The 16,805-nt window shown below is 36.4% G+C and overlaps 1 protein-coding gene across 1 annotated transcript in view; it reads left to right on the forward strand.

Moving 5' to 3' along the window:
• Positions 1-16,805, forward strand: part of MIPOL1 (mirror-image polydactyly 1) — a 241,455-nt gene that overhangs the window by 121,453 nt on the left and 103,197 nt on the right. The window contains exon 9 of the mRNA XM_016198454.2: positions 16,519-16,613. Coding sequence (XP_016053940.2) covers positions 16,519-16,613 — 95 coding nt within the window. The remainder of the gene's footprint in view (positions 1-16,518; positions 16,614-16,805) is intronic.

The following is a 16,805-nucleotide window of genomic DNA, read 5'->3' on the forward strand; positions in this document are numbered from 1 at the left end:
TTTGTTTTTATTCTTGGCCCAAGGATATTTTCCCCACTGCTTTTCAGAGAGGGCAGAAAGGAAAGAGAGAGAGAGAGAGAGAGAGAGAGAGAGAGAGAGAGAGAGAGAGAGAAACATCAGTGTGAAAGAGACTCATGGATTGGTTGCCTCCTGCACTTGCCCAGGACAGGGCCTGGGATTGAGACTGCAACCAAGGTACCTGCCCTTGACCAGAATCAAACCTGAGACCCTTCAGTCTGTGGGCAGATGCTCTAACCACTGAGCGAAAACAGCTAGGGCCCCAAAGGTGTTTTGAGGTTCATCTCAACAGCCCTTTCTTCCCTGGAAAGATTGCCATGAACCATGTGGCCAGGCAAGGTGTCGGGTCATTTCTGCCATTGGCTTCAATCAGTTTGAGAGTCAATCTCAATTCCTTAAGGCTTTCTGGTGATATCCACAATCTAGGTATGTCTCTCTTAGACATGGCATTCCAGTCAAAGTCTTGGTTAATAAGACTACACAGTATGGAACTGGTCTTACTGTATTTATGCAAAGAAATATATTGCCATGACTCACTAAGAACTGCCAAGTTCTGGAGGGATCAGGTAAAGAGAAAAATTAAAAGTGAGCAATTAGCATTCCCTAGATTGGCAAACACATTTCGTAACTTTTAGATAGGCTTTTTTACTGGCAAACACACTGACATTTTAAGAGACATACTTCCATGGAGACAGGTATACAGCAAAAGTCACTGATTTTGCAAACCACAGGTGAACTGAATTAAACTGATTGGCTTAGCTAGCTTAGCCTCAGATAAGATTTTATTTCTCAGAATATGCATTCCAATAGGTGACTCAGATAAGCATACTGGAGGGCAAGTATTAACATTACAGAGGCAGTTTTTTTGTTTTAAAGAGAGGATATCAAGAGGTTTCCTGTCTTGGCACTACTCAGCAGCAGTGGCTATCTACTCACTTGACACCTGGTAAAATTGTAGTTTCTGATGAAGCAGCATTTTAAGTTGACACTTGTGATTGAAACATTTGGTATACTTTTTAGAGAATCTGGAAACCAGTAACAGATGAAGTACCTAATTTTTGTTAAAAGAGACTCAGCAAAGCGTTAAAGTTATATAAACTAGGGAAGTTGATTAAGATCATTTGGATTAAGAGTTTCCACGTAAAGATTCTTTTTTTTTTTTTGGAAATGTCATTCAGCAACAAAATGAAGCCTAAATTTAAAAGATAAAGTGAAAATGTTTAAAAATCACACATAAGCAAGGAAACAACAAAACTAGTAGTAGTAAGAGAAAGTCAGGGGAGATAGGGCATTTATCACATTGTTTCCTCTAATGCTTTTCTGGGTTTAAGTGGAAAATTTTCTTCTTGTCTGATCACTGTGGCTGGGACTTCTAGTACTATGTTGAATAGGAGTGATGGAAGCAGGCATCCCTGTCTTATTCCTGATCTTAAGGGAAACACTTGGTTTTTGCCTGTGGAGTGTGATGTAGGCTGTAGGTTTGTCATATATGGCCTTATGCTGAAATATCACTCTATTCCCACTTTGCTGAGAGTTTTTATCATTAAATGGTTGCTGGATTTTGTCAAATGCTTTTTTTGCATCTATTGGTATAATCATGTGATTTTCACCTTTCATTTTGTTTGTGTGATGTATCACATTTATTGATTTGCAAATATGGTACCAACCTTTTGTCTCCGGAATGGATGCCACTTGATCATGAAAAAAAATAAAAATAAAAAATAAAATAAAATTAGGAACATGGTTCTACAAGGATCCTTCCAACTGGAACTAAGTGGCAGATTGAGTGGAAGCTACACTGACACTCTCCCAGGACCAAACTGGAATTATAACTAAAATAGAGAAAAACCATCCTGAATAATCAACTGAAGACTAGCTGGATGGGAAGCAGAGACCATATAAAGAATGGTAGGAAGTGTGGAGGTGCAAGAGGGCTGGCTGGGCTTCCACAGGCAGCAGCAGAAGGTCCAGAGGGATTTCTCAGCTATGGAGGATACCCACTGAGAACTCTGGGATCTAAACCCCAAGCTGGGCTTCCCATCCCAGAGCACCAGAACTGAGAAAGGTACCCATGTAGCATCTGGTTGTGAAAAGCAGCCGGGTTTCTGTCTCCCAGGGAGAGATGGCTGGAAATGCAGGCACCCTCTTAAAGAGCCAACACACAAAATTTTCTGTGCAGCCACTCACCTTGGGCTCCGGTAGAGGGACAGCAGAGTAGACTAGAACTGTATGAGGTGAATCCATGTGTGCTGGCTTGGGTCATAGAGCTCAGAGGGCAGCTAAGTGGATTCCTGTGCTGAGTCGTTGCCCTGTACATCAGAAGACATCCTTCTCACGCAGATATTTACAGTCCAGGCAGCTTTTACCTGGGGAGGGAGGGGGGGAAGCAATTGCCCTGCCCACTGTGAACCTCGCACCCCACGCTATGGAGTTTCCACAGCCTGAAGCTCTTTAGAGACTGAATAACAATCAGCCCCTGGGTGCTTTCAGTCTTTACCTGATTTGCTTCTGGACTCAGGGCTTGGGAAAGCAAACCTTGGTGCACATCTTGGTCCTTTTCAAAAGCACCCAGCCTCAGCAGAGGGAACCACAAGCTGTGGAGTGCCGAAAGCTTCAAACAGGCCCGTCTCAAGGCCAGTCACAAACAATGTCTGACATTAGCGTACACTAGAGACCATCCAAAAGACTGGGAATCCTAGCAGGCCTACCTAATACATAGAAACAAATCCAAACAGGCAACCAAAATGGGGAGACAGAAAAACAAGCCCCAAGTAAAAGAACAAGAGAAGTTTCCAGAAGAAGAGTAAATGAAATGGAGATAAGCAATCTATGAGATATAGTATGAAGGAAATTAAGAATGACATCGTAGAAATAAAAAATACATTGGAAGGAATAAACAGTAGATTAGAGGAAGCCGAGGATCAGATCAGCCGAATTAGAGGACAGGGTAGAAAAGAATCACTCAATCAGAGAACCAAAAAGAAAAAATTTAAAAACAGGAGGACAGTTTAAGGGAGCTATGGGACAACATGAAATGTAACAATAGTTGCATCAGAGGAGTGCCAGAAGATGTAGAAAGTAACCAAGTGTTAGAGAACCTGTTTGAAGAAATAATGGCAGAAAACTTCCCTAACCTGGTCAAAGAAAAAGAAACACAAGTTCAGGAGGCACAGAGAGTCCCAAGCAAGAAGAACCCAAAGAGGCCCATGCCCAGACACATCATAATTAAAATGCCAGAAATTCAGGACAAAGAGAGAATCTTAAAGGCAGCAAGAGAAAAGCAATCTGTTACCCACAAAGGAGCTCCCTTAAGGCTCTCAGCTGATTTCTCACCAGAAAATCTATAGGTCAGAAGGGAATGGCATGAAGTATTCAAGGTAATGAAAAGCAAGGATCTAAAACCAAGAATACTCTATCCAGCAGGGCTGTCATTCAAAATAGATGGTGAACTAAAGAGCTTCCCAGGGAAAAGGAAAAAAAAAAAAATGGCTAAAGGAGTTTATCACCACCAAACCAGCATTGCAAGAAATGTCAAAGGGACTGCTGTAATAAGTAGAAATAGAGAGAAGGAGAAACATAGGCATAAAGAAATAAAATGGCAATAGGGAAGTACTTTTCAATAATAACCTTAAATATAAATGGATCAAAACATAGGGTAGCTGAATGGATAAGAAAACATGACCCAAATATAGGCTGTCTGCAAGAATCCCACATCAGAACAAAAGACTCACACGGGCTGAAAAAACAAATAAAACACTTCTAGGGGACTTTAAAGGAGAGGCCGACAGCAATACAGTCATAGTAGGGGACTTTAACACCCCACTGACTTTACTGGGCAGATCTTCCAGACAAAAAAATCAAGGAAACAGTGACTCTAAATAACACAGTAGGTCAGATGGATTTCATTGACATTACAGAACATTTCACCCCAAAGCTGCAAAGTATAAATTCTTCTCAAGTGCACATGGGACATTCTCAAAGATAGATCACTTCTTACAACACTAAACAAGTCTCTACAAGTTCAAGAAGACTGAAATCATATCAAGCATCTTCTCGGACATTTACACAATGGAATACTATGCAGCTAATAAAAAGAAGGATCCCTTACCCTTTGAGACAGTGTGGTGCGACCTGGAGAATATTATGCTAAGTGAAATAAGCCAGTCAGGGAAAGACAAGTGTCACATGATCTTATTCATATGTGGAATCAAATGAACAAAATAAACCGATGAATAAAATAGATCCAGAGACATAGAAGCATGGAACAGACTGAGGAATCTCAGAGGGGAGGCGGGGGAATGGAGAAGAGTATAACCTAAGAACTTATATGCATATATGCCTAACACATGGACACAGACAGTTGTGTGGTGAAGCCTGGAGGGGGCGTGCAAAGTGGAGGGGATTATTAAGGGGGGAAGGAGGACATTTGTAATACTTTCAACAATAAAGATAAATTTTTTTTAAAAAAAAGAATGTTGAGACCTTGCAAGGAAATTAACACTTCAGGCTCTATGGTCAGACAGGCCCAGTTGGGCAAGTGATTTAACCTAAATCTTAGGTTAAAGGAAGGTGATGATAAACCCAAACTGATATCATTATTGTAAAGACTTAAATGAGATAATACATGGAAGTTAATGTCTGGTGCCTAGAATGTGTTAAGTGCACAGTAAACGCCAGTTGTTGCTTTCACAAAAATATGTTTCATAGCTTCCAAGAGTAGTCAGTTTTGTCTCAGAACTGGATATACATAGGCCACTTAATATGTATTCACTGAGTCAAAGTATCTGCTTAGAGTTGCTTAGCAAAGAATGGGGGACTTGAAAACAAACATATATACAAAAGAAAGAACCCAAAGACCCAATGTAATTCATTTCTTATCTTAGTAGATTTGACAGGGTACTACTCAAAACCTGTTTCTATGATTTTACCACAGCTGGTAGACGTTCCGCAAACATTCAAACTGGATGTAGCCATAATCAACATGGATGTTGTACAGTGGCATTGACAGTGGCTCTGGGTCACACCCAGACAGTCATGCCTGACCTTTTCAGCCAGCTACCCATAGATCTAATACCAAATACAGTAATCATAAATAAAATTCAAACCTTCCCTTCCATGTTCTACTAACACCCCATTTTATGAGAATGTTTGAGGGCAAGGCAGATAAGTGGTAGTTAAAATTTTTAGAACTAGTTTAAAGGGGGAGAATGTGCCCTGTTACATCAAAACCAGAATACTGATGACGTAATTTATCAGATTTGTTTACTGTCGTGGGTATGGTTTATGTTCTACTTGATACTTTATAAACATATTTCAAATAAATTTTTAACTTTATAGGAGTTATCTTATTCATCTTACATTTCAGTTTTTCATAAAAAAAAATTTATCAGTAGACCCACTGGTGAGTGAGGGAGAAGACAAGCTTTTGAGCTGGGGAGCAGCAGGCATCATGGTGGATATAAAAACAATGCACATTAAAAAGGGGGGTGGGAGAGGGTTGGTTGGTGGAAGAGGGCAAAGGGGAGATAAATGGTGGCAGGAGACTTGACTTTGGGTGGTGAGCACATGATGCAGTATGCAGACAATGTGTTAAGAGTTGTACACTTGAAACCTGTATGGTTTTATTAACCAATGTCACCCCAATAAATTCTATTAAAAAATGTTAGACTGGAAAAAATACTATGCACTATTTATAATCACATCTAAACCTAGGCATATAAAAGTGATGGGGGGAAAAACGATATGTAAAAATATGCCATGCAAATACTCATAAAAAGAATTTTCTTGAAACTATATTAACATCAGATTAAATAAAACTAAATTAAAGCTACAGGATTTTTAAAATTTGTTTTCCTTTGTATGTAATAGGTAAAAGCAACCTCCCTGGTGAGACGGTTCCCTGTCAGTGCAAGGCTACCATGTGAGCACATGCTCTTACCACCCCAATAGACTTTTTCCTTCCTGTCATTATATGTCCTGAAGAAACTGTTCTAGAACTGTGAACTTCAGGTATTTTGTTTCATTACGTTCAAAAATATGTTCATTTTAGACAGGACAAATGTATTGAAAATGTGGTCAGCATTTCCATTTTTCACTGTTTCAGGTGCCTAACAACTTAACCAAAACTTATAAAGACCAACAGAGATATTCTGAGCTTTATGCAAACCTGTGTCTGATATGCTAGATCCATAGCCTGCAAACTATGGCCTCTGGACCCGCTACCTGTCTCTGTAAATAATGTTTTACTGGCACACAGCTATGCCTGTTCATTTACGTACTGTCTATGACTGCTTTTATCTACAACAGCTGATAGCTGCAACAGAGACTAGCTCGCAAGTCTAAAATATTTACTGTCTGGACTTGAATGACCCTGCTCTGGACTATCATGTGGCTTGCATTTTCACTTTAAGCCTCTTCCCTTCTACCCTATTAACTGTTACTTGGTCCAATACTATTCCTTACTGACATCAGGGTCCACAGTAACTTAAGAGGAAAGATTCAATGGTTCCTATTACACAGCTTACATATTTGTTCACTTTAATGTGCCTGTATTGTAAGGTACCTCATTTTATCCTTGCATAATAATCCTGTGAGATGAGTATTATCACCCCCCATCTGACCAATGAGAAAACTGAGGTTTAGAGTCCCTAACTTATTCAGAGTTATAGTTGTAATTGCCGGTGGCCAAACTCAAGTTTGCTTTTAATCATTGTGCTGTACTGTCTGGCATTCTTCTCTCAACTTTCCCTTTCTGTTTCATGGGCTCTGCTTACTGCCTGTGGATCATTTTTTGCCTATGAATGTTTTAATTTCTGTTTCTTTTACAAACTGTTTTCTTCCCTTTCTCGTGTCACTAAATCACTATACAGTGCATCTAAGACTGCTTTTGAGTCAGGAATCTGCTCATCCGTGTCTGGGAGGCATGGGGTGAGGAAAAACATCGCCTGTAAAGAATCACCCATAAAGACCAATACAATACACTTCAGTAATATGCTGTGGTAAGCAATCCAAGTCTTTCTGTGAAGGGGAGCTATGTTGAAATCTGGTTTCTTTATTCCTCTGATATTAGCTTTTAATTTTGGGGGATATCCTTTTGTAAGATATTTAGTTATGTTTCTTTACTAGGTTCTTAATCTGCTCCAGAGAATAAAAAGACAAATACTCAGGTGGCAATAGATGTTTGAGCAGTTGTCTAATTGCACCTATTTTTCAAAAGTATCTAATTAGATATCTTATAGATGTGTTTAATAATTCAGTTTATATATTTATAATTACACTGTAAAACAGTTCTGTTAAAACAACTAACATACATATTATATTATACCATGTTGAAATGCCGTTTCATATAGTAGAATAGGCAGTGTTTTTTGGATACTTGAATTCTAGTTTCCACTTTCCTTTCTAACCAGCTGTGAAACCTTGGACAATTTCCAAATGTTTCCCTAAACATGTATTAGCAACAGTTTTCTCACCTATAAAAGTAGGGTACTCTATTACCTCTAAGATCCTTTTCAGGTCTAAAATTATTTGGTTCTGTGATTTAATTTGTACTCTCTGTTTCTTTATTTAGCAGATTATCACACACAAGATCAAATGCCTCTGTTCTCTGATAAAAACAGACTTCCATTAATGGTCTTGGAGTTACCAAAGGGAGGCTTAACTATATAAAACTATTACCATTAAAAACACATTCAAACCAAACATAACAAGATTTTAAAGTAAGATAAAAGTGGTTTCTCTACAAATCCAAAACAAATAGTGTTCAGTGATATGAACAGTGTAGTCTTTTCTTTGTCTATCATTCTAAATTACTAGAAAAAACCTCTAAGGAAACAGTTCATTTTTAATGCAATGGCAGTACAAATGGTTGTCCTGTTTGGATGGCAGTTTTTAAGGTATACAGTTTAAGAATAATGAGACATTTAATTATATGACTAACCTAACATGAGTTACCAACCTTTTTTTTAGTCAAAGTAAATAAGTTCTGGAGATGTAATGTGCAGCGTGGTAACTAAAGTTAACAGTACAGTATCATATATTTGAAAGTTGCCAAGAGACTAAATCTTAACATCAAAAGAAAAAAATTTAACTATGTGAGGTAATGAATGTTAACTAATCTTAATCATTTTGCAATATACATGTACATTAAATCATTATATTGTGAAACTAATACAGTGCTTTATGTCGATTATATCTCAGTGAAAGCAGAAAGAAAAAAAGATGTTACCAAAAAAATTTAAGGTATATTGAGAGGATACTGAAGATACAAAACACACTAATTAAACTGTAAACTTCCGTTATTATCAATAACTGTTGTCAAATGATGATTTGATTCATTATTTCACCTGGAATTAGTTCAGCTGCTCTTTCCCAGTGTTTTAAACAATACCTTTTACATGGTGGGAAGAAAATATGAAAGGTAGTTGGAAGAAACGTAAGAGACACCATTGGAGACTGCAATCAAAATTTCAGCATTTTCCTTATATAAAAAAACAAAAGAAAGGATTAGGAATGATGTAGTTTTCTTTATTTAATAGAGAAAACAAAAAAAGAGAAGGTGGGGATTTTGTGAGTGGGGCAAGGAGATGAGAAGAATTTTAAAATACATACTGTGAGCAGAAAAAAATACTTTGGTATTGCTCAGAAGAGAATTTCATTATTTTGTAGGAGGAAAATATATTGGGTTAGTATTTCACATTTTGACGTTGCCATACACTCATTGCAATAGATGATATCTTAGAAGTATAATTGACCTGATTTTTCTGCATAAAATTATGGTATATTTTAAAATCTGTAGCATCTTAGATTCAATAAAATTTGGTAATAACGTTATAAAGTTTGATTAGAGAGTGTTAAGAGTATAATTGTGATTATATAGCCTTGGAATACTTTTTTGTTACAATACTAAAATTATTGGATTTAGGAGAACATCTTAGTTAAGACAAATGTTTTTATAGGCAAATTTTGATGGAGTAAGCAACAGAATATTTATATTCTTCCTACTATTAGAAAGAGATACACCAGCAATACAGTTTGAACATGACTTGGAGAAGCAGAAGATCCCGCTAATATTAAATGCAGTCATGACTCCCAGTTTTTCCCATTACTACGACTAAATACACACATGACTCCCAGTTATAAGACCCCTTCACGCCAGTAACATAATATGGATCAGAGCTGAATGTAAATAATGTACATAATTATCAGAAGTGCAGCAACAAGTTTCTTGCATTTTTACCTTGGGCAGGATTTGGGTAGAGGGTGGAGTAAGACTGAGGAGTTAGAATAAAGAACAAAAAGATAATTATATGTGGAAAGGTTTGAGTGATATGTAGAAAGATGGCATGGCGAGGCAGTTCAAGATGGTGGCACAGAAAGACCCTGAAGTCACCTCCTCCCATAGACACAACAAATATACAACTATGTATGGGACAGTTACCTCTGATAAGAACTTGAGAACTAGCTGAACACTCCACAACAAAGAATAAAAGGGCTTTCTTGAGAGTTGTAGGAGCGGCAGAGACACACTCTCACCAAAAGCCCCTCCTCTGGTACAGTGACCCACACAGTCTGGATGGAACCTCAGAAAAACAAAGGAAATAATATACATATAAATGGATTTTCTCCTTAAGGAGCAGGGGTTTTGTATCTCACAGAGGCACCATAGCCCTCAGCTCCTCTACTGGAGAGATGAGTCCCCAAGACACTGGGCTTTGAAAACCACACTCACACCGAGGAGAAACACAGGACTGCGGGGGAAAAAGATTCTTAAAGGGCTTGTGCACAGACTTACTTGCCCTAGGACACAGCATAAAAAGCAACAGTTTGAGGGGAGCCTGAACCATAGGTGAAAGAGTTCACAGCTAGGCTTGAAGCATCTGCCAGAGGGGCAGGAATCTGTTGAGTTTCTCTCTGGGATTAGTACACTGGCAGACACCGTTTTTACCAGCACCCTCTACCTTAGTGGCATCAGTGCAGAAGGGTACCATTTTGCACCCCCATTTTAACCTGCTAACAGAGGCAGGAAAACAGCCCTGCCCTACCCTGTCATTCATACAACCTGACAGACATTGCTGGCAAGCAGCTCTAGCCTCCCACACAGCTTGATAGACTCTGTCAGAGCCAATGGATGGAACACAAAGAGGACACAGGGGAAGCCCATTGAGCACCAGGATCAGGTTGCCATGGGGGACTGCATTTCTGGACACTGTGGGTCTGAAACAGTCAGAGAAAGAGCTTGAGAGACAACCAAGAGCTAGAGCAAGGTTAAATGGTAAGATTCATGTCCTACACACAGCCACTCCTTCTAGACATGAAAGATAGCTGTTTAACATAATACACAGAAATAAACACAGAAAGTCACACAAAATGAGGAAACAAAGGAACATATTCAAATGAAGAAATGAGGTAAAACCCCAGAAAAAACCCTCAGTGAAACAGAGACAAGTATTTTACCTGATAAAGAGTTCAAAGTAGGACATAGATATGCTCACCAAACTAGAAGAAAGAATGGATGAACACATTGAGAACTTCAACAAAGAGATAGAAAATATAAGAAAGTACCAAACAATACTCACAGAGCTGAAACTACAATAACTGAACAAAAGAATACACAAGGGAATCTACAGTAGACTAGAGGATACAGAGGAATGGATCAATGACTTGGAACACATGAAAATAGAAATTACCCAAACAGAACAACAGAAAGAAAAGAAAAAAAATTAAATGCAGATAGCTTAAGGGACCTGTGGGACAACATCAAGCATATGGACATTTACATTATAGGGATCTCAGAGGGAGAAGACAGAGAAAAGGGTAGAATACTTATTTGAAGAAATAATGGCTGAAAACTTACCTATCCTGGGGAGGAAAACAGATATACTTATCCAAGAAGCACAGAGAGTCCCAAACAAGATGAGCCCAAAGAGATCCATACCAAGACACATTATAATTTAAAGCCAAAAATGAAAGATAGAGAATCTTTAAAAGCAGCAAGAAAATAACAGTTAGTTACACATAAGAGCAACCTCATAAGACAATTCATTTTTATGGTAGAAACTGTAAACCCAAAGGGATTGGCATGATATAATCAAAGTGCTAAAAGGAAAAACCTCCAACTAAGAATACTCTCCCCTGGGAAGGATACCATTCAGAATTGAAGGAGAAAGTTTCCCAGATAAAGGAGTTCATCACCACTACACCAGCTTCACACACACACACACACAAAAGTTAAAGGGGTTTTATTAAGCTAAAAAAAAAAAAAGCCTTAACTAGAAATAAAAGATATGAAGGAAGGATATTCTAGGATATTCTACCATGTAAAGGCAAATACATAGAAAAGGTAGTGGATGAAACACATATAAATCTAGTATGAAGGTAAAAAGACAAAAATAGTAAAATCAACTGTAACTACAATGATTAGTTAAGGGATACATAAAATAAAAAGATGTAAAATTTGACATCTATAATGTGGGTTGGAGTAAAAGTGTAGTGCTGATAATAGATATACAAATGGTAACTACCATATGATCCAGCAATCTCACTTCTAGATATATATCTGAAGAAAATGAAAACACTAATTTGAAAAAATATATGCACCCTTATGTTCATTGCAGCATTATTTATAGTAGCCAAGATATGGATGAACCTAAGTGTCCATCCATAGATGAATGGGGAAAAAGATGTGGTATATATACACAGTGAAATATTACTCAGCCATAAAAAAGAGTGAAGTCTTGCCATTTCCAACAAAATGGATGCACCTTGAGAGTATTATACTAAGTGAAATAAATCAGAAAGAGAAAGATAAATACCATATGATTTCACTTATATGTGGAATCTACCAGAAAATAAAACAAACAACCTTATAGACACAGAGAGCAGATGGCTGCCAGGGGATTCAGGGGTAGGCAAAATGGGTGAAGGGAATCAAAAAAGGTACAAACTTCTAGTTATAAGATAAAGAAGTCATGGAATGGAATGTACAACAGGGAGTATAGAAAATATTTTACCAACTTTGTATGATGACAACTGGTAACTAGACTTATTGGGATTATTTCATAATGTATATGTAAAATCACTATGTTCTACACCTGAAACTAATATAATATTGTATGTCAATGATATTTCAATATAAATAAATAGGTGGCATGCTCAAGAGTATCTGGTACATTTCTGCTTGTCCTTTTTCCTGCAAGTGTGGCTGTGACAGTTACAAATGAATCAAGTTTTTGTCAACGCACACATTTGTATTGTTTTTCAAATCACTGAATAATATTTTTTCTTATCTGTCATGTTCTTGAGAATATAGGTTGATTTATCATACATATACATTTGTTTATATGTATGTGTATATAGGTGTGTGTGTAAGAGGCAAAAACAATGTACTTTGGACCAAACAGTCCTGAATTTATATTTGAGTTGTATTAGTCACTAGCTGTGTGTTATATTTACAAGTGACTTAATGTCCATAAGTCTCATTTTATCACCTGTAAAATAGGGATAATAGGAATTATCTCATAGTGTAGTTATGAGTATAGACTATAGTAATGTATTTCAAGCACTTGGTATAGTGCCCAACCTCCTATAGTAGACATTCAACAAGTGGCATTACTAGTAGTTAAGCACAGATTCTTGAAGGTTATATAAATTTAGGCTACAACTTTGGCAGTTTTTTTATAATCTATATAACTCTATAAAGTTTATATGTTATATAAACAGTGTATATATATATATATATATATATCATATATACACACATACCATAGGAGTTAGCAATTCCACTCCTTGGTATTTATTTAAGAGAAATGAAGGTATATTTCCACAAAACTACCTATATGCAGATGTTTATAGCAGCTTTTTAAATAATTGACAAAAGCTGGAAACAACCCAAATGTCCATCAAATGATGAGAGGATAAACAGATAATAGTATATCCATACAATGGAGTACTACTCAGTGATATAAAGGAATGAACTGATACATGTAATAATATGAATGAATCTCAAAAGCATTAAGTTAGGTCAAAGAAGTCATATTCAAAAGGCTACCTACTATATGAATCCTTTTATACGACATTCTGGAAAAGCAAAACTATAGGGATAAAAATCATATAAGTGGTTGACAGGTTGGGTGTAAATGAGGGCATTGACTATAATGGTGCACAAGGGAACATTTTGTATGAAGATAAGTATTATCACAAAGGATACTTGTATCAATAAGAATAATAGAAGTATAATACCGGCCAAAAAAGCAATTGCCTGTGAAATATTTAGAGTATCATTTATATAATGTTTAAAGACCTGTAAATAATAAGATATATTATCTATAAGTACATAACTATGTAGTGAAAGTATAAAATATTCTTGAAAATGATGAAACCAAATTCATGCAAGTGTTTCATTTTGGGGGTCGAAGGGAAGGGAGGGAATGTGACTAGTTAGTGTGATACATGTGCTGGGGTGGAGGATTTTTTTTAAGGAGGCAAAACAGCAAAACATTTTTCAATTTAAAATAAGGTCTAGAACTGTAAATGCCATCAATATTGTAGATAGGTATATTTAGTCACAAATATACATATATTTATGTGTACACTATTTCTGGAAGGATATACAACAAACAGGTAAGTAATAATATCAGGAGGGAATTTGTAATAATGAGGGTTGGAGGTGGCAGAAAGATTTACTTTACATTGTATATTTTTTATATTTTTTGAATTTGGGGGGGTTTAGGTGCATATATTTTTATGTGATTATAAAATAAATAAATGAATGCATGCAGTTTTTATAAAAAACAATTGCCAAAAGTATGGGAAGCATGATGGGCCAAAACCAAAAAAAAATCTGATTTGTTAGTTTTCTTAATATCTGTGATATGAAATATGTTTTACTTGTAACATGTTGGAATTATATGCTAATAATAATGAAACTAGGAAATGCAAAAGAAACAGCACATTTAAATTAGTTATTTTTTGTAGTTATATTTTTTTACAGTATATATAACAAAAATCCACCTCAAACTAGCATAAACCAAAAGACAAAAAGGATGACTGTACCCAGAAAGTCCAAGAAATGGATGAGGATTTGTCTGGCCCTCGGGGACCCAGGGACACAAATGATGTCATCAGGATTGTTTTCTCCTTAGGGCTAGTGGATCCTATCTACCTGAGTTCATCCTAGCTCCCAGCACTGAACAAGATCACTGTGGCATAGAGTAAGGATATTTCCCCCTCAAAAAAGAGATATGCTGGCCAGATAAGAACATATCTGATAGAGGAAGGAGGTTGTAAAGCCACAAAGTTTATCAGAGCTTGGAAGGCAAGGCTCCAGCGCCCAGACAGATTACATGTTTAGAATTGAGAAATTAAGTTGATTGCTATGAAGTAACACCACATCTGCATAACCAACTAAATGTAGGAAGTGAAATGTTCAATACTACCCAAAACTTAGGAATTAAAATAAAGTTTTCATGATTCTATTTTAATTGCAGAAATTTAAGCATAATCTTCATTATGGCATTTTCCTGCTAGAACATGGGTTTATATTTTGGGGGGTGTTTTTTTCCCCCTAGAAGTACCAGCTTAAAAAAAATCAGAATAAGCAATTAAGGTAACATTTATTTAGCAAATTCTCTGTTACCTGTCTAATATTTGATGTTCCTTAGATACATGCAACAGGATGTCTGACGTTTTGTAAGTTTAATGTGATATGTGCTTTTTTGTGTGATTCTTTTTTACTTGCCACTGTCGCAGTAGGTATCTGTGTCTTCCAACTTACTATTTCAGTCACATTTTATAGTATACTGAAAGTTGGCAAAGTTGTTCATTATTGGCATTAAGAAACAGCCACCTATTTTTATTTTAAATGCTTTATAATAATTTATGAGAATATTTCATCTATAATTCTAGAATGTGACATGTTAAAGCAAGTGTTCAGACATCTTAAATTTAATTTAATTTTATTTTATTGCGGTGACATTGGTCAATAGGATCATATAGGTTTCAGGTGTGAGTTTCTATGCTACAAGATCTGTATATTGACTGTGTGCCCACCACCCAGTCAAATCACCTTCCATCACCGTATACTAGGTCCCCTTCGCCCCCTACCTCCTTAGCCCCCTTTCCTGTGGCAACCACCACACTGCTGTCTGTGTCCACAAGTTTTGGTTTTATATCCCACATATAAGTGAAATCATATGGTTCTTAGCTTTTTCTTCCTGACTTATTTCACTTAGCATAATATTCTCAAGGTCTATCCATGTTGTTGCAAATGGCAGTATTTCATCTTTTCTTATGGCTGAGCAGTATTCCATTGTGTAAGGTAACTCTACCCCAAACGGAAAGCAAATTAATTAATTTAGTGCCTAAATTTATACACAAAGATCCAAACTGCTGTATGTTTTTGTAATTCTCCATTATTAAAATAGAAAAGTGGCATTGTCTAATGATCTCTTATTATATTACACTATGATCAGGATTTCACATTTTTCTTATGACTTCATCCTTGTGTCAAAATATAATTCCAGTGAACTCATATGAGTTCAGCAAAATTAGTGAGTTTCTGCCTTTATTGCCATTAGTGTAGTTTGTGATATGTGTGATAACAATTTGCTCTGTGTTATCTCTCAAACACCATTTAAAGTGAAGGACAACATTTTTATGCACATTAAACTCCAAGTAAACAAAACTGAAACCTGATTTTCCTGTGCCATATTTTAAAAGTTATGTTGAGAACATTTTGGCTATGCCTGAAATCAAGTGGGAACGATGGTTGGAAGATGGCATTTCTTTTAAAATTACTAGTTTGAACTCTGTTGAAAAACTGATTGCAGACCCTTTAGAATTAGAATGTTGTAGGCAGAGAGGAACAATAGCGTTTCCTGAGTAAAATATCTTTAACACTCAAGATTGCGCCCATCCTCCCTTTAGAGACTTTCCTGCAGAAAAGGAACTGAGAAGGTTAACTTATATCTGTGGGAATCAGTCGTGTGTGTGTGTGTGTGTGTGTGTGTGTGTGTGTGTGTGTGTGTTTTCATGTTAAATATCAAAGATAGCTTAACAACATATTTAGAATTTTCTGAGTTTTACTATTAATAAAGTTAAAAGAAAATCTAGTGTGATCAGGCAGTGGAGCCACAGTAAATTTGTATCTGAAACACCCAGTGTGCTTATCTCTGCTCTAGATATTGCTTTGGCCCCCTGTTCCACATTCTGAATTCTGTGTATAAAGTTAAACATTGCAGAAGGGCATATATCTGATGATACAGATGAATAAGGGTGAAGTTCAGGAATGAGTAAAGCTGGTATATTTAATAGGTTCAAGTCTGCAGTATTTCTGTTATTGATATAATTGGATTATTTTGTGGGAAATTATTAAACACTCCTAAAAATACTGACAGGTTTAAAACTAACAGCAATTTAAGTCTCCTATTCATACTGTAGTACTATATTTTAACTGTATATCAAACTAATATTAAATTTCTTAAAATATTTGATTTCTTGCAGGCAAAGTTGTTAGCTATGCAACAAGCCAGAGAAACTGCAGTTCAACAGTACAAAAAACTGGAAGAAGAAATCCAGACACTTCGAGTTTATTACAGGTAAAATTCTTTTTAGCCTGGGCATAAGTGAGTATTGGTTTGGGAGATGCTGATACCCGATTTTACAGTGGTGAGAAGGAAATAAATCAATGAAATTACACATCATGCACTTAAAACATTTTTGGAAATTTAAAAATGATTGTGGCATAAAATATTTATTATTTTACCTCCTTTCCTCATTTGGTAAGGTTT

The sequence above is a fragment of the Miniopterus natalensis genome, chromosome 1 (genome assembly GCF_054644295.1).
Source record: "Miniopterus natalensis isolate mMinNat1 chromosome 1, mMinNat1.hap1, whole genome shotgun sequence".
NCBI lineage: Eukaryota > Metazoa > Chordata > Mammalia > Chiroptera > Miniopteridae > Miniopterus > Miniopterus natalensis.